Genomic DNA, 27703 nt, shown 5'->3' on the forward strand with positions numbered 1-27703 from the left:
ATACTACGGAACAGGGGTGTCACAGTCTTCCCCCCTTTAGGAAGTTTGGTCCTCCAAACTTAACTTACCTTCGTCGGGAAACAAATGTGGATAGCGTAGACGCATTTCCTCCTCTTTTTCCCATGTAGCATCCGTCCCATAGTGTTCCTTCCATTCCACTTTCACCATTGGAATGGATTTGTTTCTCAATTCTTTCACTTGTCAGTCAACAATTTTTTCCGGCCATTCAGCATATTCCATATTTTCATCAATAGCAATCCAGTGATAATCAATCACATGCAACGGGTCTCGGAGGTAACCCCTCAACATTGACACATGAAACACATTGTGGATTTGCTCAAATCCCGGTGGCAAAGCAACTCTATAAGCAACTGGACCAAGTTTCTCCAAAATTTGAAACGGCCCAATATAACGGGGCGTCAACTTGCCCTTTTTCCCAAACCTAACTTGGCCTTTCATTGGAGAAACACGGATGAACACATGGTCGCCGACCTCATACTCAAGAGGTCTTCTCCGGACGTCTGCATAACTTTTCTGTCGGTCTTGAGCTGTTTTGAGCCTTTGCCGAATAGTTTTGATCTTTTCAGAGGTGTCTTGTACAATTTCAGGCCCGAGCAAAGCTCTGTCCCCGACCTCTGTCCAACAAATAGGTGATCTACACCTCCTACCATACAAAGCCTCGTATGGTGCCATACCGATGCTGGAGTGGAAGCTATTATTATAGGCAAATTCTGCAAGTGGCAAGTAGTCTTCCCAACTCCCCTGAAAATCCAAAGCACACATGCGAAGCATATCTTCCAAAGTCTGTATTGTTCGTTCTGACTGCCCATCTGTCTGTGGGTGGAATGCAGTGCTGAACCTTAGTTCTGTTCCCATAGCTTCCTGCAAACTCTTCCACAATCTAGATACAAATTTCGGATCTCTATCCGACACAATGGATACCGGAACTCCATGTAAACGGACAATTTCATCAACATAAATAGTAGCCAACCTATAAGCAGTAAATGTAGTTTTGACAGGCAGAAAATGTGCAGATTTAGTCAGTCTATCAACTACAACCCAAACAGAATCCATACCTCGAGAGGTCCGAGGTAGGCCAACAACGAAATCCATAGTCACATGTTCCCACTTCCACTCAGGAATAGGGAGAGGTTGAAGTAGACCGCCTGGTTTCTGATGTTCAGCCTTAACTTGCTGACACTGGAGGCACTTGGACACATACTCTGCAATCTCTTTCTTCATTTTAGGCCACCAGTAGGTTTGTTTCAAATCCTGATACATTTTATTATTACCCGGATGCATAGCAAATACAGATCTGTGGGCTTCATCTAAAACCCTCTTCCTTAACTCTGGAATATCTGGGACACATATTCGGTTTCGAAATTTCAACATTCCATTCCCAACACTGAACTCTGTTTTTGGGCTTACTTCAAATTCATCAATTACCTTTCTAAGGAACTCATATTCTTTCTGTTTCTGCTTGATCTCATCAACAATTGCCGGCTCGGCGGTAATAGCGGCTATCAATCCGCCCTGTTCACATACCACCACTTCAATCTCAGACTTTTCAAAGTCTCGCAAAATCTCCCTTTGTTCAGTAAGCAAACAAGCCATACTCCCTGCTGATTTTCTGCTCAAGGCATCAGCCACTGTATTAGCTTTCCCGGGATGGTACTGAATCTCTAGGTCGTAGTCTTTTATCAGTTCTAGCCATCTTCTCTGACGCATATTCAACTCCTTCTGCGTGAAGAAGTATTTTAGGCTTTTATGATCTGTGTAGACTTCACACTTTGCCCCATACAAATAATGCCGCCAGATTTTCAAAGCAAAAACAACTGCGGCCAATTCTAGGTCATGTGTTGGATAATTCTTCTCATGTGGCCTCAACTGTCGGGAGGCGTAAGCAATAACCTTTCCGTTCTGCATTAACACACAACCCAAACCCTTATAAGATGCGTCACTGAAAATCACAAAATTTTCCGTACCTGAAGGTAGTGTCAAAATTGGTGCAGTGGTCAATCTTGTCTTCAATTCATGAAAGGCTGATTCTCTTTCACTATTCCACTCAAATGGTTGTCCTTTACGTGTCAATTGGGTAAGAGGCACAGCTAATTTCGAAAAGTCCTTTACAAACCTTCTGTAGTACCCAGCTAAGCCCATGAAACTGCGAACTTCTGTCACATTAGTTGGTGTAGGCCAATTCACAATTGCTTCTATTTTCTGCGGGTCCACCGAAATTCCTTCCTTGTTGACCACATGCCCTAAGAAAATAACCTCATCCAACCAAAACTCACATTTCTTTAACTTAGCAAATAGTTTTCTTTCCCGAAGTATTTGTAAAACAATCCTCAAATGATGTTCATGTTCGAGCTTATCTTTAGAGTAAATCAAAATATCATCGATGAAGACTACAACAAACTCATCAAGGTAGGTTTTAAAAATTCTATTCATTAGGTCCATAAACGCTGCTGGAGCATTAGTCACTCCAAATGGCATAACAAGGAATTCAAAATGACCATACCTTGTTCTGAATGCGGTTTTCTCAACATCCTCTGCTTTAACCTTCAGCTGATGATACCCAGATCTCAAATCAATCTTAGAAAACACCCGTGATCCCTACAACTGATCAAATAAGTCATCGATACGGGGTAAGGGATATTTGTTCTTTATCGTTACCTTGTTCAATTCCCGGTAATCAATGCACAGGCGTAAGGTACCATCCTTTTTCTTTACAAATAACACTGGTGCGCCCCAAGGCGAAGTACTGGGCCGGATAAACCCTTTATCAAGAAGGTCTTGCAACTGTTCTTTTAATTCTTTCATTTCGGCTGTAGCCATCCTGTAGGGAGTTTTAGAAATAGGCTGGGTGCCTGGCACAGTTTCAATAGTAAACTCTATCTCCCTGTCTACCAATTCCCCTGGTAATTCATTTGGAAACACATCTGGGAATTCTCTAACAATGGGAATATCATTCAATTCAACATTCACGGATTGTTCAGTCAATACATAACACAAATAACCCTGGCATCCCTTCCTGATCAATTTACATGCTTTCATTGCAGATATCAAATATGGTGGAGGTACTACCCCATTTCCCACAAACACAATTTCTTTCTGTTCTGGTGGTTTAAACACAACCCTCTTTGTCACACAATCTATAGTAGCACAATATTTGGTCAACCAATCCATGCCCAAAATTACATCGAAGTGTCTAAAGTTTAAGGGCAACAAATCTACATATAGGGTAGCATCCTCAATATGCATGTCACAAAACCGATATATATAGTCACATAACACAGATTCCCCCGATGGAGCAGACACACATAACAAAGATGGCAACAATTCTAGGGGTCTTTTCAGTCTAGATGCAAATGCATATGTCACAAATGAATGCGTTGATCCAGAATCAATTAACACAAAAGCATCCTGATTACATATCGAGATAGTACCTGAGACAACGGCATTGGCATTCCGTGTATCACCCGGAACGAGTGCAAAGACTCTCCCTTGTCTCACTGTATCCCCAGTAGTAGCAGATCTCAAAGTGTTTCCCGGTTTCGGGATCGATGCAGTGGAGCTAGCAGCTATCTTCCCACTATTCTGATTACAATCTCGGGCTATATGCCCTTGTTTCCCACACTTAAAACAGGCTCCTGATGTACAGTAACAGACTCCACGCTGCTTTTTGCCACAAGTGTTGCACATGGGAGCTGTGTCTCGGGAAGAACCGGAAGTAGTTGAGGAGCCCGTGTTTTGCTTTTTCAAAAATTTCTTCTTCGAAAAGAAGCCTTGTCTTTTGTTGCCTTTCCATTCGGTTGTTGGCTTAGCTTGTCTAGCTATGTTAGCCTCTGATATAATGGCCCGGTCAAGCACCCCAATGTAGGTCTCCAATTTCAGGACATTCACTCGCTCTAGGATGTCACTTCGGAGCCCACCTTCAAAATGCCTTGCCTTCTTATAATCAGTGTCAATCACGTGTGGTGCAAACCTGGCCAACTCAGTAAATTTGGCCTCATACTCAGCTACAGTCATGCTGTCTTGTTTGAGTTCCATGAACTCTGCCACTTTCCTGTCCCGGACACACTGCGGGAAGTACTTGTCATAGAAGATTTCCAAAAATTTCACCCAGTCAACATCCCTGTGGTTTTCTTGCATCAACATCCACCATCTTCTCGTTTCGTCTTCTAGCATAAAAGTAGCTAGAAGCACTTTCTGTGTATCCGAGCACGGAAATACTTCAAACAGTTTTTCGATCCCAAGAACCCAAGCTTCCGCTTTCAAAGGATCCAGTCCACCATGAAACTGTGGTGGTTTCATTTTCTTGAACTCCTTGGTGAGAGCAATTATCCGATCATCATTTTGATTATCTGGCACGGGTGGTGCCGGAGGTGGAGGTGGCGGGTGTGGTTGCTGCCACTGTTGCTGCCACTGTTGTTGCCACTCCTGTTGCTGTCTCAAAGTTTCTGCCATTTCCTGAATCAGTCTTTCCATTCTGTCTAGTCTGGCAGTAGAGGATTCCTCTAACTCATCACCTCTGGTTCTCACCATCTGATTAAACTTGCATTATATTCCATACCAAAGGTACACAAGTACACATACACTAAGGAGCACATATTTCCAGATAATTCGTAATGCAAGTAGTTCACAACTTACACATATAATTATTCATAACAAAACATTTAAGCATATAATCAATGCTTCCAAACTCGTATTTATCCCATGAATGCATCCTAGATCTTATCTAGACGCTTATTGCTCTTTTTGGACAAGTGTGTGAGTTATTAACTCGTGCTCTGATACCACTCTGTCACGACCCGAACCCGCCCTCGTGGGTTAAGGACGTAACCGGCCAGTAATCATGAGATTACCTACGGCCTCAAACTGTTCTAAACGTATTTTAACAGAGTTAATGGGGGCCAAACGGAAGCAAAATTAAAAACTTTGTCCATAGAGCCGTGCTTATATGCACATCAAACAAACCATACTCAGATACGTTAATAACTCACATCAAAAGTACAGTTTCACAAAATTCATTACAGACAGGATCGTCCAAAACGAGTCAACCTATAACAGACTATGTACAGACATGCACTAGGTCCTTGCCAACAAGACAAAACATAGGTACATAGTAAAAGGGCAAGGATGGTCTCATGCGCGAGGCACAAGGCTGACTCTCCCAAAACTCCTGTTGTTCCTAGCAGACTTCACTGGGGCTGGGTTTGGACTTCCCTTGGCTCACCTACAAATACATGAATGAGCGTGAGCGATAGCCCAGTGAATAATATCAAATATAACAGTTACATAACAATATGTAGAACAACATGCTCCAAACGGCCTTGGGCCCAATTCATACTTCTGTTTAACAACAAAATATATATATATATAACTATACGAAATGCAAGTCAAGTAACTGTAGTTCCAAACATTCTGGCCTTTGGCCCATCCGGGTTTCCATTCATGGCAAAACGGCCTTTGGCCCATTCATTCTTGTCAAAACGGCCTTTGGCCCATTCATTCATGTCAAACGGCCTTTGGCCCATTCATTCATGTCAAACGGCCTTTGGCCCATTCATTCATGTCAAAACGGCCTTTGGCCCATTCATTCATGTCAAAACGGCCTTTGGCCCATTCATTCATGTCAAAACGGCCTTTGGCCCATTCATTCATGTCAAACGGCCTTTGGCCCATTCATTCATGTCAAACGGCCTTTGGCCCATTCATTCATGTCAAACGGCCTTTGGCCCATTCATTCATGTCAAAACGGCCTTTGGCCCATTCATTCATGTCAAAACGGCCTTTGGCCCACTCATTCATGTCAAACGGCCTTTGGCCCACTCATTCATTTATTCTTGTCAGACTTTTGTCCACAATCCCAATTAACAACTCATAATATTTATAGGGGAATAACAATTGGACATTGACAAGTTTTCAAATATTGATATTACTCACAGTGATCGGCTTGTGGATGCGCCCTGGAGCTTGACCCTACACATTTCATGAATACAAAAAGGTCACTAACAGTTCAATCCGTTCTTTAATTCACATATTCCTCTTTAGGCTTTGTTCTTATCTCATTAACTCATTTACAATGCTTAACATATGCCTAAGAGTGCTTACAAGTGAAAGAGAACGGAAAACGAATCACAGAATGCATGAACAAAATTTCAGGAAACAGGGTCCCCGCTCGAGCGTAAACTTATCCGCTCGAGCGGACCCTTAAGGCCTGCAAAAGTACTGGTTGCACGAAAGATGCGCTCGAGCGTGGAATAGAGCGCTCGAGCTGAAGGCCTGTCTACAAAAATCCACGCTCGAGCGTGAAGTGTCCCGCTCGAGCGGACATCCAACTCTGCAAAAATGCTGGGAGCACGATTTTCACGCTCGAGCGGCCATTACCCCGCTCGAGCGGACCTCAAAAATCTGGGTTTTCCCAGATCGTGTTCTTGAGCTCCAAATCGGTTTTCCATCTACATTTCTTGCATGCAATGGTTCAAATTACACCTTTACACATGCTAACATGCTACTAATGCAAGATTACAACATTAGGAAAGCTCAATTACATGAATTATCTACATGCATGTCCCAAAACATCTCAAACCCATCATCAACATGCTCAAATTCAAACATTCAAGACTTATACTCCCATGATTTGTACATGCATGTGGGAGATGCTCATCATTCTCAACTTAGATGGTACAAATGGTGATTACAACATGAGCTTTAACCAAAACTCTACATGAATCATGTGTTTCAAGCTCAAACATGCAAATTCAAAGTAATTTCTTACATGCATGAGTTCTAAGACTTCAAACTCAACAAAAATCAACTCATTACATGCTCTTGATCACAAACAACCCTTGAACTTACAAATTACAAGTAAGAGTCCATGAATTCACTTACCTAAGAGCTTCAACACTCAAGCTCTAGCCAAATCTTGAGCTAGATCTTCAAATTCCCAAGTCTTGAGCCCAAATTACACAAATCTCTCCCTTTTTCTCTCCATGGCCGGCCTCTCTCTCACTCTCAATTGTCTAACTCAGATTTTGAGTTTTAAGAGAGCTAAAGGAGAGTGCAATACAAATATACAACAAGCTCCACTAACAAATATTTTAATATAAAATAATGGGGTACTTAATTTATCAATTTAATCAGTTTAAATTGACCAGAATCAAATTTCAATTAAATTCCACCGTAGGCCCTAAAAACTATGCCAACCACAACGGCGTAATCAATTTCGGGTTCCGTGGCCGATAAGGCCCTCAATTAAATTTCCAAAGCAGACTACTCAAACAGATATTCCTACGATGAACAGATAAAATTTCAAACCACATATTTTCACATAGTGGAACACAAAATCATATCAAAATACATAATCACATCATGTTAAAGACCAATTAACATACTACGGAACAGGGGTGTCACATATTCACTCAAATTAGAGAAATTCCCCCTCTTTAAATCACTTAACCCAGAGAAATTCACAACTCAGAAATTTCATTTTCTGTCACCATTCGAATCCAACCACTTAGCTTGCTTGATCTTCTCAAGCTGAACCTGAGTATCCTTGAACAGCTGCATCCTCTTAACCTCAAAATCTTTAGCGAATTGCATCATCTACTTCTACAATTCAATCATCTGCCTCTGCTTCTCCTTCTCCAATTCCTCATAAAATATGAATCATCCACCACTGAAGACAGCCGTTTCTAAGGAAACACCACCTGCTAGACCACCAGCCCCGACGATGGCTACTGGTACACCAAAGGCATTGCCAACGACAAAGAAGGAGCCTTTTTGGCGGGCATGGTTATAGATCCAATCAAGTAATCAAGGTGAGGAAAGAATGACCAAGAGCTAATGATCGATCGGTTAAATTCAAAAACCCTAAACCTCCTTTCAAGTACACCTTGTTCTTGTGGATCGATTCAATCACCTCCAGAGACGCGTTCTTCATGTCGCTTCGGACTTGGTAGCGATCGAAGTACACCGGCGCATGCATTGCCTCCATGACCTACTCGACGGCACTGGTGACCAGAGGTCCAATTCCGTTGCCGAAAATTAGAGTGATGGCTCTCGAAGCGCCATCTCTGGGTTGGGGCATGTACGTTACGAATCATGATGGTGATCAAGTGCGGAGTTGTTTGAGGATGGATGCGAATCGACGAGCCATTCATGTGGAGCACTTTGATTTAATTTTTGATTGGATTTCTTGACAGAATCAGAGAGGTCTGAGAATGGAGAAGTTGATAGAAAGAGAGAAATGAGTTTTGATTTGATAGAGTCAAATTTCTCTGTGATATATGAGTGTAATATTGAGGGACTTTAGGCATCACAAAATAAAATTGTGGATCTGTTCCATTATTAAAAATGGAAGAGGCACTTTAAACTAATTTTCAAATAATTAATTACTTTAATGTATCTGACAAACCAATGATGAACAAAAATTAGAACAAAATTTCTTTGGATCTTTTTAAAATGACACAAATCTACTAAAAAAATATATTAAAAGACTTTGAAATATGAACAATGCTACACTTACAGACTAAAAATATCAACAAAAAAAAAAAAAAAGAGTCTAGAATATAACATTAATGGCCTAGATTCCCGTAAAATATGGTCTCACAATCACAATAACACCTTTTAAATCTGCACCATTGATATAAGGATCTGGTTAATTTTCTGGTACACTTTTTGAGCCTAGGCTTTTCGTTCAAATAATGATCAAAACTAATCAAACACCAAAAATAATGATCAAACTCAGAAGTTATTCTAGGAGAGAAAAAAAAATCAGTAGTTTAAATTCGTAGTACTCATGAACTTTATATTTCATTAATTTAATTTTCACCACATAAATATATTAGAGATAAATTATGAGTTAATAAAGGTAGATTTATAACATTTTTGCTTGGAAAACCTTTTCACAATAAATTAATACAATCATACCTTCAAAAAATTTGTATACAAAAGGATAAGAGCTTAACGTTGTATTTAGATTATGAATTTGAGTAAGAATTTTAAAAAAAATTTTAAAAAATGAATAAAATGTAAATCCATTTTTCCATATTTTTGTTCTAAATTCTTAGTAATTATCCAACTCCAAAAATGATAGGAGAGCAAAAACAGAGTGGTAACGAAAGAGGGAGGCATGTGGTAGAAGAAAAGGGCGCCAAAGTAAAATAAAATGTTAATTAAAAACATCCATTCATTAATAAACCAGTAAAAGAAACTGATACAAACTAAGTTAAAATAAATTTAAATTTTAAAAAAATTGGTAAAGTTTGACAGTTTAATTTAGAACACTTAACAGTTATGTTAAATGACTTTTAGTAACGGTTTTAATTAATTTATTTTTATATTAAAAAAAACTTGACTTTATCTTCTGTTTTTTTTTATAAAAACAACTGAAACCCACACTTTGAAAACTAAAATACAACTGCTTTAGAATGTTAATTCGAATTTTAAGCTAAATAAACTACAAATAAATGAAAATAAACCAAGAAATCTGGACCATTACTAGGCAATAGTTAAAACTGGACTTAAATAAACATTCTTACACCTGATAATTTAATATACAAGCTATCCGGGTTGCAAAATTCTAAACTCTCTCTAACAACTACTGATGTATGTACATGAGATGATACATATTTTGTTAATTAAACACAGATAGACCCTACAGCTTTGGATCCCCACTAGCATTTTACTTCACATCAGCTTCACAACATTGCAGCAACTTTGGAGTTTCTAGTACAAGTATGTCATCATAGGCTGCATTCTGCTTCATATCTATACATCCTTTCGTTTTCAAAACCTGAAGTCATCAGATTTTTATTCATGTTAACTCTTCATTTAAATCTGCAAAGTTGGGACAAACACTGGTATAGGAAGAAAGGAATGGAAGGAAAACAGCGTACCAGTATCTCGTAGAATACCCTTGCACTTTCGCCCTTGGTTTTCCGTTTCAGAACCTGCGATAAGTTCACTACCCCATCTTCTCTTTGTTTCTTTCGATGTAGAAAGCTTCTGTGCAGGTACCTTGCTAGCATTCTGTTCGCCACAAGTTTAACAAATTGAAAGATTTTTTCATAAATTCACAATAGGAGCTGTGAAATTAAAGCGAAAAGAGAAATTCTATCCATCAACCTACCTGGTTCTGACCGACCATTCACCTGCAACCAAAATAAGAGTTGGATAAGAGCGCCATATAAAATGCACCAAAACCTGTTTGGAAGAACAAAATAAGCAGTTTTTTGGAAAATTTGTGAAAAAATGATTTTGCCCTCAATACTTTGAGAAATTTCAGTCCCCCATAGGGCTCTACAACACTATAAGGGTAATATGGTAATTTCCCATCAAAAAGCCAGTTTGAAAAGGCTCAAAAAAGTAAAATAAAAAAATTAGCAAATACCAAAAGCATATTCTTTTTTAGATTTTAAAAAAGAAAAGAAAAAGCAATTGCCAAACCCCACTTAAATGTCCAAAATACTGTTTAATTTATTAAAAAGAAAAAGAAAAAGAAAAAACGAAACCATATGTACAAGAATGGAATTAATTTGGAAGTGCTCTTACTCGTTTCGTGACTAACTCCTTCGCATGAATTAATCTCCTGACATGGAATTAAGAGCAACATTCTATCATCACAGTTTGCCAGGTAAGTTGAATTCCAACAAAATTGTGAACTAAACAATCCAGCATTTGAGAACAGAATATGAAAATACAATCAGCGTAACAACGTAGCATTTGATTAGTCTGAACTTATCACAAGCAGACTATAGAAGTCTCTCTATTCTGTACTATTCTTTTGACAGAAATTTCGTTAAATGCTCCCAAGAAAATTGATAGACAAGAATGCATAGTCTACATAAACATGAAGTCACCTCATTTAGCAGGCTAAAATCAAATTCTTTATCCTCAGATGACTCTTTCTCTATGCTTTCAAATGATCTTGAGGGTCCCACTCTATCCAACTTAGTAATTTCAAGAGCCTCTTGCAACCTCAAAGGAGGAGTTGAGCGGGTAACAGGTGTTGAAGGAGCAACAATTTCTGTTTCATCCAAAGATCTATGAACAGTTGGGGATCCTAATATGTCTAATTTTTCAGGAGCTTCCGTAGTTTTAACTGCATCTGGACTTAATATATCTAATTTTTCAGAAGCTTCCACGGTTTCAACTGCCTCTTGGGTTTTTAATTTCTTTCTGCAGAAGAGAGATATGAGCTCTGATGAAATACCTGCAGAAAGGCATCATTAGTAAAATAGAATGACATCTATGGCCACCACATATCAGAAAATTAAATAGAACTCACAAGGAATCAAAGACTCTGAGAAAGTGTGAGGGAGATTTGAAATTTGATACGCCTTCCAGGCATGGAGAGAAGTATGAGGAGCTTTCCTTCGTTTACAAATCAAGTCACTCGAGTCATCAATGCTTTCCTTAAGTACCCTGTAAGAACGAAAAGATGAAGTACCGTACAAAATTAATTTTCTCCTCCGCATAAATTTGGGCCATTTTAAGATAAGCGTGTATGATTGTGATCAAATAGATGTCTCCTATGGATGTCAACAGATTTTCAAATTCCATGCATATACTAGCAAATTCCAGATGTTACAAGGCTTGGTCCGAGCGCTAAGATCATTAGAACCAGAAGTGAATTCATAGCTAGAATTGTAATGACAACTCAAAAACAGGAGTTCAACCTTATAGCCTACCAATTGATTGGAAATTCACTAGTTTTTCTTGCAAGTGATTTAATTGTAGAATTGATTTGAAATTAGATGTCATTTCCACTAAAGAGTGTTCCCCATTGTGTATATAAACTCGTATGATTGTCAAAAGGAAAGAGTTAAAACTTTTTTAATAGAACAGTTAAATATTGATTTAACATGTCCAATATGGACTGTTATCAAGAGTAAAAAAAATTATTGGAAGCCACAATAATTACAATAAAAGACCCATCACCTTTGAAACTACCAATAAGCATTAGGATTATCGGTTAAAAGCCATCATAAAAACCATTTTGAAAAGACAATATTATCTAGCGTAGAATTCTAACATCAGCAAGTTGGAATCACCTCTATGTAGAATTCAAACACAAACTTATTCTCACATACTTGTTAGGCAACACGATGATGTCATCAAACAAACACCTTCTCTTCCTTGAAACTCTAGCTTGCTCCTTAGCAGCTGGAGTTGGAACAACCATGACCTCTGGTGTAGTGGCGCCTGCATTAATAGAAGAATTGTCGATCTACGAAAAAATTTTCAAACATAAATAACTTCTCAGAAATTAATATCATAACTTTCACTTGATTTCACAAAACATAAAACCAGTAAAAGCTAAGAATTGAAGAAACAATAAGAGCACAATCAAGTAAAAGCTAAGGTTTGCAGAAACCAGTAAAAACCAAGATTTGGCCAATCTCAAGTTGGTGCGAGCACAATCAACCCTTTTACTGAGGATACAGTTAGAAAAGATTCTACAATTTTCATTTCCAATAAAAAAAAAAAAAAGGATTGAGCCAGCATATACCTGAAGCATTTGGGTACTTGGACTGGAAAGTTACATCAACAGTAATGGGTTCCAGGTGGTCTTCTGTATTTATCCGACACATTCCGCTTTCTGGTGATATCATTTCTGGGATTTTTATCTGCTCTGCATTCATTTGTTGCTCTTGATCAAATGATCTAATAGGGTCTGGGGGGTTCTCCTCAGCCCTAACAGTTTCAGTGTCGGGAAACTTTATCTGCTCTGTGTCAATCTGATACTTCTCACCCAATGGTCTAACAATACCTGGTTCTTCCTCACACTCACCAAGTGGCATAGGATCCAGACGTTCTTCCAGTGAAAAAATATTGCCTCTAAGTTTCTCTATGCTTGCTTTGCTTAAATTATGTGATGCACTTGCCACCATCATGTCATTCTTCATGATGTAATGTGAAAGAACACTGCAACAGGGATACAAAAGTATATTTTCAACAAGCTCAAAGAAATATATCTAGAGCAATTCCAAGAAGAAACATGAGGGATTTTGTGTACATACTCTTTAACCGGAGTGTAAGTTTCAAAATTTGCAGCATCTTCCTCAGAGTGATACTGCAAATTAAAAAGGCTAAATTATGTATATTCAATGAGAAAGAGAGAGAGAGAGCATCTTCCTCAGAGTGATACTGCAAATTGAAAAGGCTAAATTATGTATATTCAATGAGAGAGAGAGAGAGAGAGAGAGAGAGATCCAAATGTTTGTCCTATAATTAATTCGAATTTTCTCAGCACCTTCATAGCAAATTTCTCCTTTTGGATGTCAACCTAACAATAACATTGTATGAGTACATAACAAAACCAACCAATTTCTTGGATTGGTAATTAAGGAAAAGGACATTATCCATGGGTTAAGCAGGTTCTTTGAAGAGGAAAGAATGATCTAGAGTGTTGTGTGGCTGAAGAATTCCTCTCAAATCATTAGAAACTCTTGGGAGAAGATCACAAGGCCAACTATTATTTGGGTGGAGAACACTCATTAGCGACGAGTAGCTTAATTAAATGGCAATAATATGAGCAAGATAAGAATGGGCACAATCGGTAATGAACACCTAAAAAATACACTATACAAGTAAGTAGAATTTTAAATGCTTATTCAAGCAATAAGAGTTGCCAAACAGAAACTGAAGAAATTGAGTAAGTTGGTTGTAGCATTTATTTGGTTTAGTTAATAACCCATTAAGTATCATGCTGAAGAAGAAGAATAATGGAAAAATAAAATCTTTGCACAGATGTTTTCAATACTGTTTTACTAATTATGCAATGAGTCACTACAATAATCTGCTGCTGGGTGCCACTATGAGAAAATGAACCGAAGAGACCATCTATAAGAGGATGATACTGTCGCTTGACATAGGCAGAGAGATAGGGCCATACTGTCCCCTCACCTTTATTTTGCCAATAATACATACATTACTAATCCAACCATTTCGTAGCAATTTGCTAAAAGGACAAAAACTATTGATCTTTAAGTTCTGAGCTAAGAAGATGGGAAAATCCTAACCACCGCCCAATGGGTGTTGATTAATATTGGTATGTGTAAAATGTTTATCGAAATAAGCGAAAGATGTATAGAAATATATGTGTAGGGAAATATGTCAAATGTGTATTGGATTTCTAACTTTTTTTATATTATTTGATCCCTAACCAGCGCCCATTAAAGGTGGTTATCAAGACCCATAACACACAAGTTAACCAACAAACTTTCAAAGACATAATCTTACAAAAAAATACAATCTTAAATGGGTTTTGTGGTATCAAACAATCTTACACATGATTTTGACAGAATTTGAACGAAGTAGAAACAAATCATGAGAAATCAAATTTGAAGAATAAACGCGTGCATAATGGGCTAGAGAAGTTAAAAATAAATTTATAATCTCCTATGTTCAATTTGATCCTATGGTGTTCTCAAAAACTTAATTATATTCTTTCATAAACAGGGAAAAAAGACACTGAAGATGTTGCATCGCAACACAAACAATGCACACCTTGTCAAACGAGTCATGTCCAGCGCCGTCATTTTGCCTTGCATCTGTTTTATATAAAGGCCAAATTATGCAAAGTGCAACCAAGCCAATGAAGTTATAAAGAACTTACTGTAATTTTAATACCTGGAAGCATAATATCTTCATCAGGTCTTTCATTGACCCTGCAAAATCAGAGTAAAGAGGTGGCCAAGAGTTAGTAGCAGGAAAGATGAAAACTTCAAACTTTTGAAATGGTGATTATTATATAGCTCACCCGCTTCCATCTTCCAATATCTGCAGATCAAAAGCATCGAGTTCAAACCTTTTTGGTCGAGTGATGGAGAGATAAGGTGGGCACATAGCTTGAATATGCACATTAGTTATTTTGCTACCCGCAAAATCATTAACTTTAACCAGCACCTTACGGCAGTCATGGAACAGATACTCAACCTTCTTTGAGTATATCCTCACAACACCCAGGAGAAGGTGCCCTAGTACTCTATATGTGACAACAGGAACTTCATCTACCAATATCTTGTCTGTATTAAGAAAGAAGAAGATAACTAAGGCTGTCAAAATATTCAAGACACCAGCAATTGGAAGTAATTGGCAATAAGATAACCATTCCAAACCAAACACTAAAATTGACTAAAGATATGAACTCCATTCACAGTGCCGCAAGAAGAAACATATCTTTTGTTTTGGGAGTCTCAATCTCCCCCATAATACCAGAGTTACACCTTAAACATTTGGTCAAAACATCTCAAACACTGTTCATTTTTTATTTGATTACTATGATATTGTGTGAATATTGTTGATAAAATTGATTGAGAAAAATTGGATTGAGAGACTAAAATTGACAAACCTTTTAGCCTATTCAAACCCTTCTAGGCACAAACATATCCACCTCTAGGGGTGAGCATCAGTCTGTTTGGTTCAGGTTAGCACTAAACTTATAACCAAACCAAACCAATCATGATCGGTTCCAAGTTTTTGGGCCTAGAACTGAACCAATCGTGCACTAGAACCAAACCAACCCAATGTAGCTCAGGTTGGAACCACGGTTCCACTATACTAAAAATTAGTGAACCAATCAACAATAAATGATTAGAGAAAATAAGCCTGTAACATTTTTTTTAACATAACACAAACAAAGAAGAACAACATATATACCAAAAAAGTTTATGTGAATAAGTCAATATGAAAAAATAAATACCCTTAACTGTTAATGAGCCAATGTAGAAAATTTTAAAAAAATTTATCTAGTTTCTATAAATGAGTTGTCTAAATGAAGGTGAGAAATGAATTCTATTTAATCCGATATGTGAACATATATAGAATTTTATACAATATATATATATATATAGGTTCGGGTCTTGGTTTAATCATGGCCTAAACCAAGGCCTAGCCCAATCTTGTTGGGTTGATGATTGTAAGACCCAGAACCGAACCAATGTCTTGAAAAAACTGAATTTACTGGGTTTTTTGTGCACCCTACCTTTTTTTTTTTCAAAAGGTTTCCAATAATTTCACAAATTAGGAAAAGGTTAGCCGATAACTATTTCATTCATTATATCATAAGTTATTGTTATCGACAATTTTCAAATCAACTGATTTCAACAAACAAACAATTATTTCTCAATTAATTCTTATCATCCAGTTCCTACAATGTCCATAGTAACCTACAGAAAAGTAACTAATCAATACAATTCAAAATAAAGTACCCATGGAAAGCCCAAAGCTAGGTTACAAATACATGTAGTAGAGAAAAGTTAACACAGTAAAAAAATCGAAATTATAGGGTAGAAAACCCAAAAAATAAATAACATATATGAAATGCCCATTTCTCTCCTTGCACTATCTTACCAAAAACAGAACAAAACAAGCACACCATCTGTTTGGTTATTGGGAAAATTTATAGGAAGCAAAATAAATTAACTCTAAAAAAGGGTTAGAAAATGAAGACATTATCAACTAAATTAAAGCATTATTCATTTCATTTCTCACTTAAAGCTCTCCGGGAAAAGAAAATCAGCAGAAAGTATGAAATGGGCAGTGAAAAGAGAGACAAAAAAGATAAATTGGGAACTTACCCACTGAAGAAGAGATGTTAATCTGAGCAACTTGGTGTTTCTTCACCCTTTTGAAACAATGAGCAGCGACCCATATGGTTCCTAAAGGCCCTTTCCTAGAAAGGAAACAGTGCGAGTAGAACATGTTTCTCTTCACTTCGCTATCTCTCTCTCTCTCTCTCTCTCTCTGAGTTTGATTCAGAAATTTCAAAAGATGTTCTGCAACTGATACATGAGAGGGTGGTTTTGTGTGCCTATGAGAAAGAAGAAACGGTCGACCTGAAACAAAAGTGTATCAGAGAATTCTCAGGGGAAAAAAATTAAAAAAAAATGAAAATGAGAAGAGTACCAAATAAGTCTTAAAATAATAATAATAAAATCAATTAATGAATTAAATTTAATTACAAATACATCCCTAGTGTTTATTTAAATTGCAATTAATTTCCTGAGTTTTTTTGGGAAAATACCTCTCACCCCTTGAGTTATATGGTATTTTAATTTCTGTGTTGGTTAGTTAATTATTGCATCAATTAGTTGATGCCAATAATTTTATTTTTCAAAATGCCTAAACTTATAGTCTATCTTTATTATTATTTCTAAAATGCCTAATCCATATAGATGAAGGAAAAAAAATGTAATAATGCAATGGAAAAAGTGAATTATATCACATAAATGTTATATGCTCTTTCATATTGCAAATATTATTGAAAATCCAAGAGGACTTCTGCCAATTGATGGCAAACTTGAGGTTTTAATAAGTTCGACAACAATAGTTGACCTTTTGTATGTTAATTGTTATCATATACCCCTTAAGATTCTTAATAGTATAATGCTTGGGACCCCCAGTGGACGGTCATTGGCCAATTTTTTTTTTTCTCCAATCAATAACCCCCATGTGTGTGAGGGGTAGTGGGAGTGGGGGATAGTGGAGGTCTGTATCATGGTTGTTCTTAATATAAACAATTTAACTCTTTTAGATAAAAGATAGGAGATAATGGTTGCGCCACCAAACTATCAGATATTAGGGATATTGTTGGTCTTTTTCACAATTTTTGCAAAACTTGCTATCCATTTAGAGCACTTTAGGTTAATTAAATATGATAATACCTCAACAAAATTGCTAATGCCTTCAATAATCTCCAAATGTCAGATAATAAAATTGTCCATTTTAGTTTTTTATTATGTGAGAGTAATAATGTTGAGTTTTAATAGCTAACTTGAACAATTGAAGTCTATTGTATGATTCGAAATATAAATAGATGACTACAAACAACTAAATTTGAAAGCAAGCACATGATAATATAGCAAGTCATTGAAATATTGAGGGCAACTTTTTAATTTTTTTAAGCGTTTCAAATTACTTATTTGAGGAAGGATGTAAAGTGACGAAAGTGGCCATGATAGCCAAGAACGGATGGTAAGTATAAAGGGTAGAGAGCGAAAGTTTGTGATAGAGTGGCTTGATAATACTTGATGTGCCATTTTCTTTTAGTATTAATAATTTATTTTAAGAGAAAGAAGCTATGATAGGAGAATTTATAATTCATATGACTAAGGGGGAAATTTATTGTTATTTTTTTTTATAAAGTTTAAGGAGATTGTTATAGTTGAGTCCAAAGCTTATGGTCTTGTTTAGGAAGGTTATTTGGATTAAAATAGTCAATAAAAATAAATAATTTAAAATAGTCAATAAAATAAAATATCACATTTAATTTATAATTATTTTTTTTTTCTCATAATTATCGAATTAATTGTATTTGTAAATATAACTTTTTTTAGTTAACTTAAAATGATTAACTTTCCAAACGAGACCCATATGATGGATGAAAAGAAATGCAGGGTGAAGTTGTAAAATAACATGAAATTCGATTTATAGGCAAATTTTAAATTTTACTGCCGACAGTAAAATTTGACAGCTTTGCGTTTCATACTTATCCTTTTAGGGCCGCACACTTCAATTAACGGATTGTGGTAAGCCATATGGTTAATTTGACCATGCCACGTGTCATTGTCCACGTTCCTTAACGAACTGTATTCTGTCGTTTGGTTATGGGTGATGATTTTGTCTTTTTTTTTTGGAAATATTAAATCATTTATATTTATAAAAATAATTAAAATCAATAATAAATTTTATAAATATTAATAATTATAATTATAATTTTTTTATGAATTTATAATTATTTTTTAAAATATGGACTGAACAATAATTTTTATTTATTTATTTTTAAATTGTCACATATACTTTATTATTTGGTATACACATAATTACATTATATTTTTGAAATATCAAATAATTTCTTGAGAATGTTATGACAATAAGATCATATTTGATTCATAAGACTAATGTGAAAGTATTAATAATTTCATTAAATTAATGTGACATTCACTATTTAATTTGATTAGTAGGATAAATTATTCCCTAATCTATTGCTTGATTTGTATTGAATAAAAAAACCTATAAATGTAAGATTATAATTATATTTATTTTCTTTTCCAATCTTACCCTCCATTAATATTTCTTCACAATCTTTACTTTATCAAAATTTCTTCATAAACGTGGTTTTAAAAAAAAATTATAAATAAAAATAATTAAAAGCAAAATAAAAATACAAAGCCATGTTTGGTTTGTTTTTTATTTTTTATTTTTTAAAATATAAACTAATTTGATAAATAATTATCAAAAAATATTTTTAAATTTTTAAAAATTATTTTTAGCCTTCTAAAATATAAAATTATATAAAAATAATATGTGTTTTACTTTTTAGTCAAGGATAAAATAGTCTTTTTTATTTTATTTCCCAACTCAGGATAAATAATCTCACCCCTAACCCATTACTAATAATCCTACAAATTTGTTGGATTAATAATCCTAAAATAAAATTTCAAAACAAACACATGATTATTGGACTCACGAATTAATAATCCCAATTTTATCATCTAATCTTGTCAATTAAACATGCCCTAAAGGATTTAGACAACATATTACGGTTTACATTCCTTAAAACTGTATTTGAACCATAGAGTATAATTGTTTTTTTAAAAAGTGAAAATATAAATGAATCAGAAATGATACAAACCCTTTTTTTTTTTTTTATCCTCACAACTCTCACAGACACATGTCAGCCAAAGATGAGAGAAAAAAAAACAAAAAACAAAAAAAAAAAAATTAACCAATCACAATACGGTGAGAATGATAGAAATTCCCAAAAGGGCCCAACCTTTTTTCCATATAATTATACTTCACTCACATTTTTCATTTCTATTTCCCTAGCTATATCTATATCTATATCTAAACACAGCCTAAAGGATCACTAGCAAACCTTTTTTTTCCTAAGAAAAAACTCGTAGCAATCAGGACACCATAACACAAAAATATGTTGGAAGAAAGAGCTCACGGAGCAAGGTGAATATTTCCTTCATATTATCTTTTTTTACACAATTATACATGAAATAATTATCTACTCTTGTCCTTGAATACACACATCAAAACAACAACAATGAAATGCCCGAAGTCTGGTAATTTCTACTTCTTAAACAATGCATCATGAGTCATCACTAAGGCCCCATCCAACAAATTACTGGGTTTGTGGACCAAGCAATCACAAATGTCTCGTTGTTCCATGCCCAAACCTAGATCATGGCCGCTAGATCAGACACCCGGAGTCATGTCATCCAGTATTCTTCTTCATTTTCCGCTTCAACACCTTATCAAACTCGCCATCTGAAAGAGATAGGACTTGGTTCAGCAGCAACCTTACTCCACTCTCAGTCACAATTGCATACCTAGGTTTAATCCTCTCATCCAAGCTGTAACCGAAATACTGAGGAAATTTAATCAGTTCAGATTTCGGGTAATCCATTGTTAAAAAGAACTCCCACTTGGGTATCAAATTATCCAACAAGCTAAAAGTATACAGAGCTCCGTATCTTGAAATCATAGTTGCAACATCCTCTATATTGTAACCCCTCTCCAAGAAAAATTCTGTCACGGGCTTCAAATTGGCCTCAATACTTAGACCAAAAGTTTGTGGTGATCTGTGGAGAAGAAGCGCAACATCAACTCCCAAACAACGAAAATATTCAGTTGTAGGCCGTAACTTATCCTCCACACTGTAGCTTATAATATGTGGGCAGCGTGTTAGAATCTTGCCCACGCTCTCCGCTGAAAGCCCCATTTCATAAAGAAAATCCACGGTTGACATCAATTTTTGCCTGCTATAAGTGAGAAGTGCTGGGAATCGGTAAATCACCTTCGCCCATTGTTTCTTGTCCACACCCAAGTCCTCTAAAAATGTCATAGTGGGTATTAAGTTTTCGGAGAGGCTGATTCCACAAAGTTGAGGCCTTTTGGTGAGGATGGTGGGAATATCTGATTTTGATACCCCGAGATCAAGAAGGAACTCAACAATAGGCTTAACTTTCCCCTCTAAGCTGTAGTAGGCAAAGGCAGGGAATTTGCGTGTCACTTCTTTGATCAGCTCAAGTTCCATGCCAAGTTCTATGAGGTAGATAATGTGAGGAGGGAGCTTTCCAGGACTGACATTAGTCACTCTGGCCAAGGCTTTTAACTTCTTGGGGTTGAAGGCGGTATTGGGGGCCGAAACTGGCACAACCGATCTGTGTTCAATTGATGGGTTTGGTAACTTTTCTAATGGCTTTCCTTTAATTGGTGGATTTGGAAAGTTTTCCACTACATCTATCAGAATGTCTCCATACTCCTCATAAAGGGTATCAAGATATGAAATAAGAGCATCCCTGATCTCAAGAGTTGTAAGCTCTCGTCCTGCAATGTCAAAGAAAAATCCAATAAGTGGGGCAGTAAAGCTTGAAACACAAGACAATCATAAAACTTATGCTTCAGGGAAAACAGTGATGTGTTTAACTCGAACCTACTAGATACCGGGCTTTATGAACAGAATGAAGCCTTGAAACGAGGTGATCAATGAAAAGTTCTGACTTGTTGATAGTTCTTGCTGCAACTGAATTGCTTAAGCCTTGTTTTTTCAAGAACAAGGCCAGTACAGCCTTGGCTTCTTCTTTCTCAGCCACTAACAAATTTGAAGGCACCACTCTTAAGCTGAACGACCCATCATTCCCAGATTCAGCTGCTAATGTATCAAAACAAATTCTCCGATATTGTTAAGATGAACCAAATAATACAAGCATGATAGTGAACTTCTGAGTGAAAGTATGGATGGTCCATCAGATGTAACAAGAAGATGAATGAAAAAGGAATTGCTTACCAAACTTTGCCTGGCAGAAGAATAGTTTCTTAGGAAAATTGAGCTGAGTCCTGAGAAGATACTAAAATATAATCAGTTTTGCCAACTTGGAAATAGAAAAAAAATATATATATATATATATATACAGAGAGAGAGAGAGAGAGAGAGAGAGAGAGAGAACTGGTAGCCGTTGTTTCCATTACCATTTGCAATGTTAGCCATTAAATATCTTTAAAAAAAATTTAAAAAATTTCACAATTACTGGGGTTTCACAAAGTTCCCACACTTGGGATTGCCTGCACATTCCATGGATACCAATGAACAATCATTGTCTTATCACACCCGTATGTTTACGTGCCACCAAGTAAGGAACATGTGATTTACTTAACATGTCCAGAGCCTGAATTGTCTCCAATCTCTTCCCCTTATTGCACCACATATTGAAATTTAAGATGATGTCTTAAGCTATCCCAAACATATTTCCTCATAGTGCCATGAATCATAGCTTTAAATTATTTATTTTCCTTTCTTTTTTCTGCTCAATCATATCATAATCTTAATACTCGCATTGTTTGGTTCACTAGAATGAAGTTTGGAATGGTATGGTTATTCCCTCGTACTATTCATTCTCATGCTTAGTTGGGTAAAAAATAAATAAATATAAATTACAAATAAAATCACCATTCACTAATTTAGGAGAATTGTCATTCCATTAGGGGCCAAGGAATAGTCATTCCATTCCTACCTAAAATACTAAAATTTAACTAAAAGGTGCATGAAAGTTTGTCAATTAAGCAACATCCAGTCTCAGAAGAAATATGCTTTCAAGGCCTCAACTCAACCATTCACACACACTATGATGATTAACAAGCCCAAGTACAATACATTCACAGCCAATTCACCAACATCCATAGCACAATAAATAAAACCCCAAAATTTATCATCAAGTTTCTTACAAGTGCAGGAAATGTGAATCTTTAAGCAATAACAATGGGCAATCACAATACTATATAAACATGCCACATATTAAAAAAATAAAAGACAATAAAAGAAAACCATGACAAGACATCGTTACCTTGGTGTGGAAAAGGTTGCTCTGGCTAGAGAAGAAAGGTCGGAGAAGGGTACGGTAGTAAAAGCTTTCATTTTTCCGATAGATGAGTGCGTTACGCTTTGGGGAATCTGGGTTTCCCAAGAACTAGTATAACGTATATATGGATATGAAAATATTTCAAGGGTTTTGATTTGGTGTGGGTTTGGAGAAACAGAGGAAGGAATCAAAGAAAGGAGGTTTATGAGGGTGGTGTTGATTTGGAGATGGATATGATTTTATAAGCTATTAGATAGATAGATGGATACATATCAGCTGCTGAGTGAGCTGACCTTGGGGCAGCAAAGCAAGTGGAAGAAATGTCGCATTTTATTGGGCTTTATCTAAGCAACTATTGATTTGCAAAAGCAAGCCCAATGGGTTGAGATTTTAACAAAAAGTTGATTACACTTTTTTATACCCAAATTTTACTTTACTTTTTATTATTTTATTTTAAATAATTTGATTTTTATACTTTAAGTTAGATTTTAATTTAGATATTATATCTAAATTTTTATTAATTTTATCTATTTATACCTTAAAAATTGATAAGTATTTTAAAATTGCTAATTTTAATTTTAATTTTGAATAGAATACGCAAATTAAAGCTACACATTGTGTGAACCAAATTATTTAGTTTAAAATTATATGAATTAAAAGTGAAATTTGGAGTAAATTACATAGTAAAAAGCGTAACTAACCCTTTTACAAATATAGGTTAACTATGTCTCGTTTGCACTTTAAACTGCAAAATCTAATAATTAATTATCCCAAAGTATCATATTGATACATATTGAGAGGGAAATTTATGTGAAAATTGGGCCGAACTAGGTGATGGGCCGTTATGAGTCACAGTATAAAGGGCCGAAGTGAAATGGCCATATAAGATACTCCGGTCGTACGTTATTTTGAGTTAGTCCGGTCCTAGGGACGTGAAGGTAGACCGGTCCAGTAGGAGATCAAAGTTAGATCGGTCTAAAGATTCCTCGGAATTAGACTGGTCTTAAAGTTACACCGGTCTCAAAATATTAAGTTCGGTCTGACCGCACCATGGGTTGTGCATGAGGAGCTGCCTTAAGAGCAATAAAGGGAAGAATTAGTTCGGCTTACTCTTCGACTGTACATAAACATATTTACTTCGGTCATATTGGAGTTTGACCATGATAAAACCATCTCACTTGGTTTAAACAGTGAGGGGGGTGTTAAAGGATAAGCATTATCCTACAGGAGTATGAATCCTAGGAGGACTCTGCATGAAGGAATAGAAGTCCTACTAGGATTGTGCCATACGAAACTTATAAAAGCTCACAAACATCACATTGGGAGAGGTAACACACAACTTTACTTTCTGAATAAGCAGAGCTTTTGTCTATTTGTCAAGATTACTGACTTAGGCATCGGAGAGGTTTCCGGCACACACCCGCCGGCTAACTCACGTTTGTGTTTTCAGGTGACGAAGCGACGACATACGGAGGAGAGTGGACTTGGTCAACAAGATTATACGAGAAGGTTTATTTCTTTCCCGTACAATTGGCGCTGTCTGTGAGAATTACAGACAGAACAAAACCTCTTGACTAAAAGCTTCTCATCTTTACAAACAATGGCGCACATTGAAGAATTGCCACATTCCGCCATCGACGGGCAAACTCCAGATGGGGGAGGAAGACGTGAAGGATTACCTTTTGTCCCTCCCATGGCAGATTTGGAGCCCCAACGACATAACCCCAGGAGAGATACTAGGGGAAGACGGACTCACAGCCCCCGTCAATCTCGCTCGCAAAGTCCTGACAAGCAAAGACGGAGAATTGATCCTCAAACTCTGGAAGACCGCGTAAAGGAGCAAGATGAATTAATAAGGAAGATGGCGACGGACATGGAGGCCTTAAAACGCCAGATGAAGAGAAAAGAATTGACGACAGGAGAGGGGCACAAAACAAGACGCCCCATCGCCACTCAGAAAATCGTAGTAGGAATACCACACCTTCGTAAGGAGAAAGTAGAAGCCTCAAGACAGGCGATACTCAATCCTGGTCTTCCAGAACTCGTCACTCCAGGTCTGAGAGGACGAGATCTAAAAGATCATACACTGAAGGAAGCACGTATTGGCCCTCACATACGCACCAAACCAGATCTAGATAGACGGAGTTACCCAGATTATCCGATTTACGAACCGTGCTCGAAGAAAAAGCACGATGCAAGGAGGATGCCAGGGCACGGGATCCACACAGAGTTTCTGCCTTACAGCGGTTGGCTCCTTGGACGCATGGAGGCATCGAGGTTGGAATGCCAATACCGCGCCCTGCCTACGAACCAACGGACAAAGCATTGGCAAGGCTGCAGACTTCGCCGTTTGTTCCGGCGATTGAAAACGCGCCCCTACCATCAGGCTTCCTTCAGCCAAAATTCACTACATATGAAGGGAAGACGGACCCCTACTCACACTTGAGCCACTTTCACCAGGTCATGGTTGTATATAGGCGAAACGAGGCCTTAATGTGCATACTCTTCCCATCTAGCCTTGGCGACCTAGGCTTGACTTGGTTCGAGAAACTTCCAGAGGGCAGCATAGCCTCGTGGGCGCAATTGGCAGAGGCCTTCGTAACAAGGTTCCGAACAAACACCAAAACCCTAGTGGAGATCGACCAGCTACTCTCCATCGGCATGGGCGATAAAGAGACCCTAAGATCTTACAATAGTCGCTACTGGGAGACATTCAATCAGATTGGGGACTGCCCCGCCAATCTCGCCATTGCACAATATAAAAGAGGCCTTCCAGTCGGGAACAGACTAAGGGACTCAATCACCATGACGCCGCCCCTCACCATGGAAGCCTTGATGGAAAGAGTGCACCAGCACATCAGGGTAGAAGAGGATGGCGCACGTGCCAAAGCAAAATCTGGGACGACCACAGTACCAGAAAAGAAAACTTCAGCAAAGGTTAATACGGTAGATCGACCGAACAGAAACGAACGCGGCAGACGAGATAATGGAGAAGACCCGGATAAAAGATGGTTGAGAATCCGCACTGCCATAACCACGGTGTTCAAGAAACCGATATATCGGATTCTGAGCGAAATAAGAGATGAGCCTTTCGTCAAGTGGCCAGCCAAGCTAGGGGAAGCACAGAAGGACTATGACGAAAGATCACGGTGCACCTTCCATAAAGAAAAGGGGCACCGCACTGAGAATTGCACGCCATTGAGACAACACCTGGAGGAATTGGTGACAACAGGTCACTTGGATAAATACATTGAAGGAGGGACACAGCCAGCCCCCCAGGACCATAATAACCCCAATGGGATGCCAATCGACGCCCCACCTCAAAGCGTTATCAATGTGATACATGGGGTCTTTGAACCTGAGCGTGTATGCGAGCTCAGAGGATCAATCAAAAAGGCTGAACACTTAAGAGAGGTGCTAAGTGCCCCACCTGCCACCAAGAAGGGGAAGACAGAGGCAACAAACGTCATGTCTTTTTCGAATAAAGACTTGGAACGGATATATTGCCCTCACAACGATGCCCTGGTCGTCACTCTCCGAGTCAAGGATTTTGACGTCAAGCGGATTCTGATTGACCAGGGTAGTTCATGTGAAATCATGTACTACGAAACATTTAAACAACTAAAGTTATAAGACAAAGACTTGGCGCCTGCTGTATCACCTCTAATTGGATTCAACTCTATGCCAGAATGGCCCGTCGGCAAAATAATTCTTCCAGTCAGAGCAGGAAGCGTGACGAAACAAGTGGAGTTCTGGGTATTAAAGGTCCCCTCCACTTACAACATCATCCTAGGCAGAACATGGCTACGTGCCATGTGATCGGTGGCGTCATCCTACCACCAAGTAATGCGGTTCCCCAACGACACCGGTGTAATTGAAGAAGTCTATGGAGATCAGATCATGTCAAAGCAATGCTTCGTCACGGTGAATGGCAGCCGCGCTGCCAAAGGATACGTTCATTTGGTGGAGGAACCTGAGAGTAATGAGCTATTCGCAGATGTCGGCAAAGCGGCAGATCAGAAAGCAGTGGAGGACTTGGTAGAGGTAAAAATAGATGAAAAGAACCCGGATAAGTTCTTTTTGCTTGGTTCGTCGTTGTCCAGCACTGAGAGATTAGAGGTCTTGGAATTCCTAACCTCTAACATCGAAGTGTTCGCCTGGACACCCTACGACATGCCAGGCATTGATCCAAATTTCATCTGTCACCAACTCAATGTCCACCCATCCGCCAGGCCAGTCATTCAGCGCACTCGCAGATCGGCACTTCACTATGTCGAAATAGTGGCGGAAGAAGTAGGTAACCTGTTGGGGGCAAGAGCAATTAGAGAAGTGCACTACCCAAAATGGATCTCCAACACGGTCGTAGTACCAAAGAAGAATGACAAATGGCGTGTCTGCGTCGACTACAAAACAGTCAACAAGGCGTGCCCAAAAGACAGCTTTCCTCTACCACGAATAGATCACCTAGTAGACCTAACGGCGGGGCATAACCGACTTAGCTTTCTGGATGCATACAGAGGCTACCACCAAATCGCCATGCATGAACCAGACCAGGAGGTCACATCCTTTACAACTCCAAGAGGACTATACTGTTACAAGGTCATGCCCTTTGGCCTGAAGAACGCAGGGGCAACATTCCAACGAATGGTCACCAAGATGTTTGAACCATTGTTAGGAAGAACAATGGAGGCTTACATCGACGACATGGTGGTCAAAAGCAAGGATGAAAATGACCATCTCAAGGACCTAGGAGAGATGTTTGATATCCTGAAGAAGCACAAGTTGCGCCTCAACGCATCTAAGTGTGCATTCGGTGTAGG

The 27703-nt window shown here is 37.7% G+C and overlaps 2 protein-coding genes across 5 annotated transcripts; both read right to left on the bottom strand.

Moving 5' to 3' along the window:
- Nucleotides 1–9504: 9504 nt before the first annotated feature.
- LOC114302273 (sister chromatid cohesion 1 protein 2) lies at nucleotides 9505–16918 on the bottom strand. Of its 3 annotated transcripts, XM_028247273.2 has the most exons (13): nucleotides 16593–16918; nucleotides 14774–15038; nucleotides 14644–14681; nucleotides 14521–14564; nucleotides 13032–13084; nucleotides 12521–12936; nucleotides 12102–12213; nucleotides 11297–11433; nucleotides 10869–11221; nucleotides 10561–10597; nucleotides 10139–10160; nucleotides 9906–10038; nucleotides 9505–9802 (listed from the first exon to the last, which is right to left on the bottom strand). In XM_028247273.2, the coding sequence occupies exons 1-13, from the start codon at nucleotides 16714–16716 to the stop codon at nucleotides 9692–9694; spliced, it is 1845 nt and encodes a 614-aa protein (XP_028103074.2). In that variant the 5' UTR covers nucleotides 16717–16918; the 3' UTR covers nucleotides 9505–9691. The 3 variants fall into 3 exon arrangements, with proteins under 3 accessions (XP_028103074.2, XP_082723767.1, XP_028103075.2); XM_082867641.1 differs by lacking the exon at nucleotides 14521–14564; XM_028247274.2 differs by lacking the exon at nucleotides 14521–14564 and having other exon boundaries at nucleotides 14630–14681; nucleotides 16593–16903.
- A 3028-nt stretch (nucleotides 16919–19946) lies between these two features.
- On the bottom strand, nucleotides 19947–23122 carry MDA1 (Mitochondrial transcription termination factor family protein). 2 transcript variants are annotated; one of them, XM_028247275.2, is made up of 4 exons: nucleotides 22869–23122; nucleotides 21815–21864; nucleotides 21461–21679; nucleotides 19947–21354 (listed from the first exon to the last, which is right to left on the bottom strand). In XM_028247275.2, exons 1-4 carry the CDS (start codon nucleotides 22937–22939, stop codon nucleotides 20240–20242), a joined length of 1455 nt encoding a protein of 484 aa, XP_028103076.2. In that variant the 5' UTR covers nucleotides 22940–23122; the 3' UTR covers nucleotides 19947–20239. The 2 variants fall into 2 exon arrangements, with proteins under 2 accessions (XP_028103076.2, XP_028103077.2); XM_028247276.2 differs by having other exon boundaries at nucleotides 21461–21676; nucleotides 22869–23112.
- Between the last annotated feature and the right edge of the window lie 4581 nt (nucleotides 23123–27703).

This window comes from Camellia sinensis, chromosome 4 (genome assembly GCF_055761805.1).
Source record: "Camellia sinensis isolate YWXY chromosome 4, ASM5576180v1, whole genome shotgun sequence".
NCBI classification, from domain to species: domain Eukaryota; kingdom Viridiplantae; phylum Streptophyta; class Magnoliopsida; order Ericales; family Theaceae; genus Camellia; species Camellia sinensis.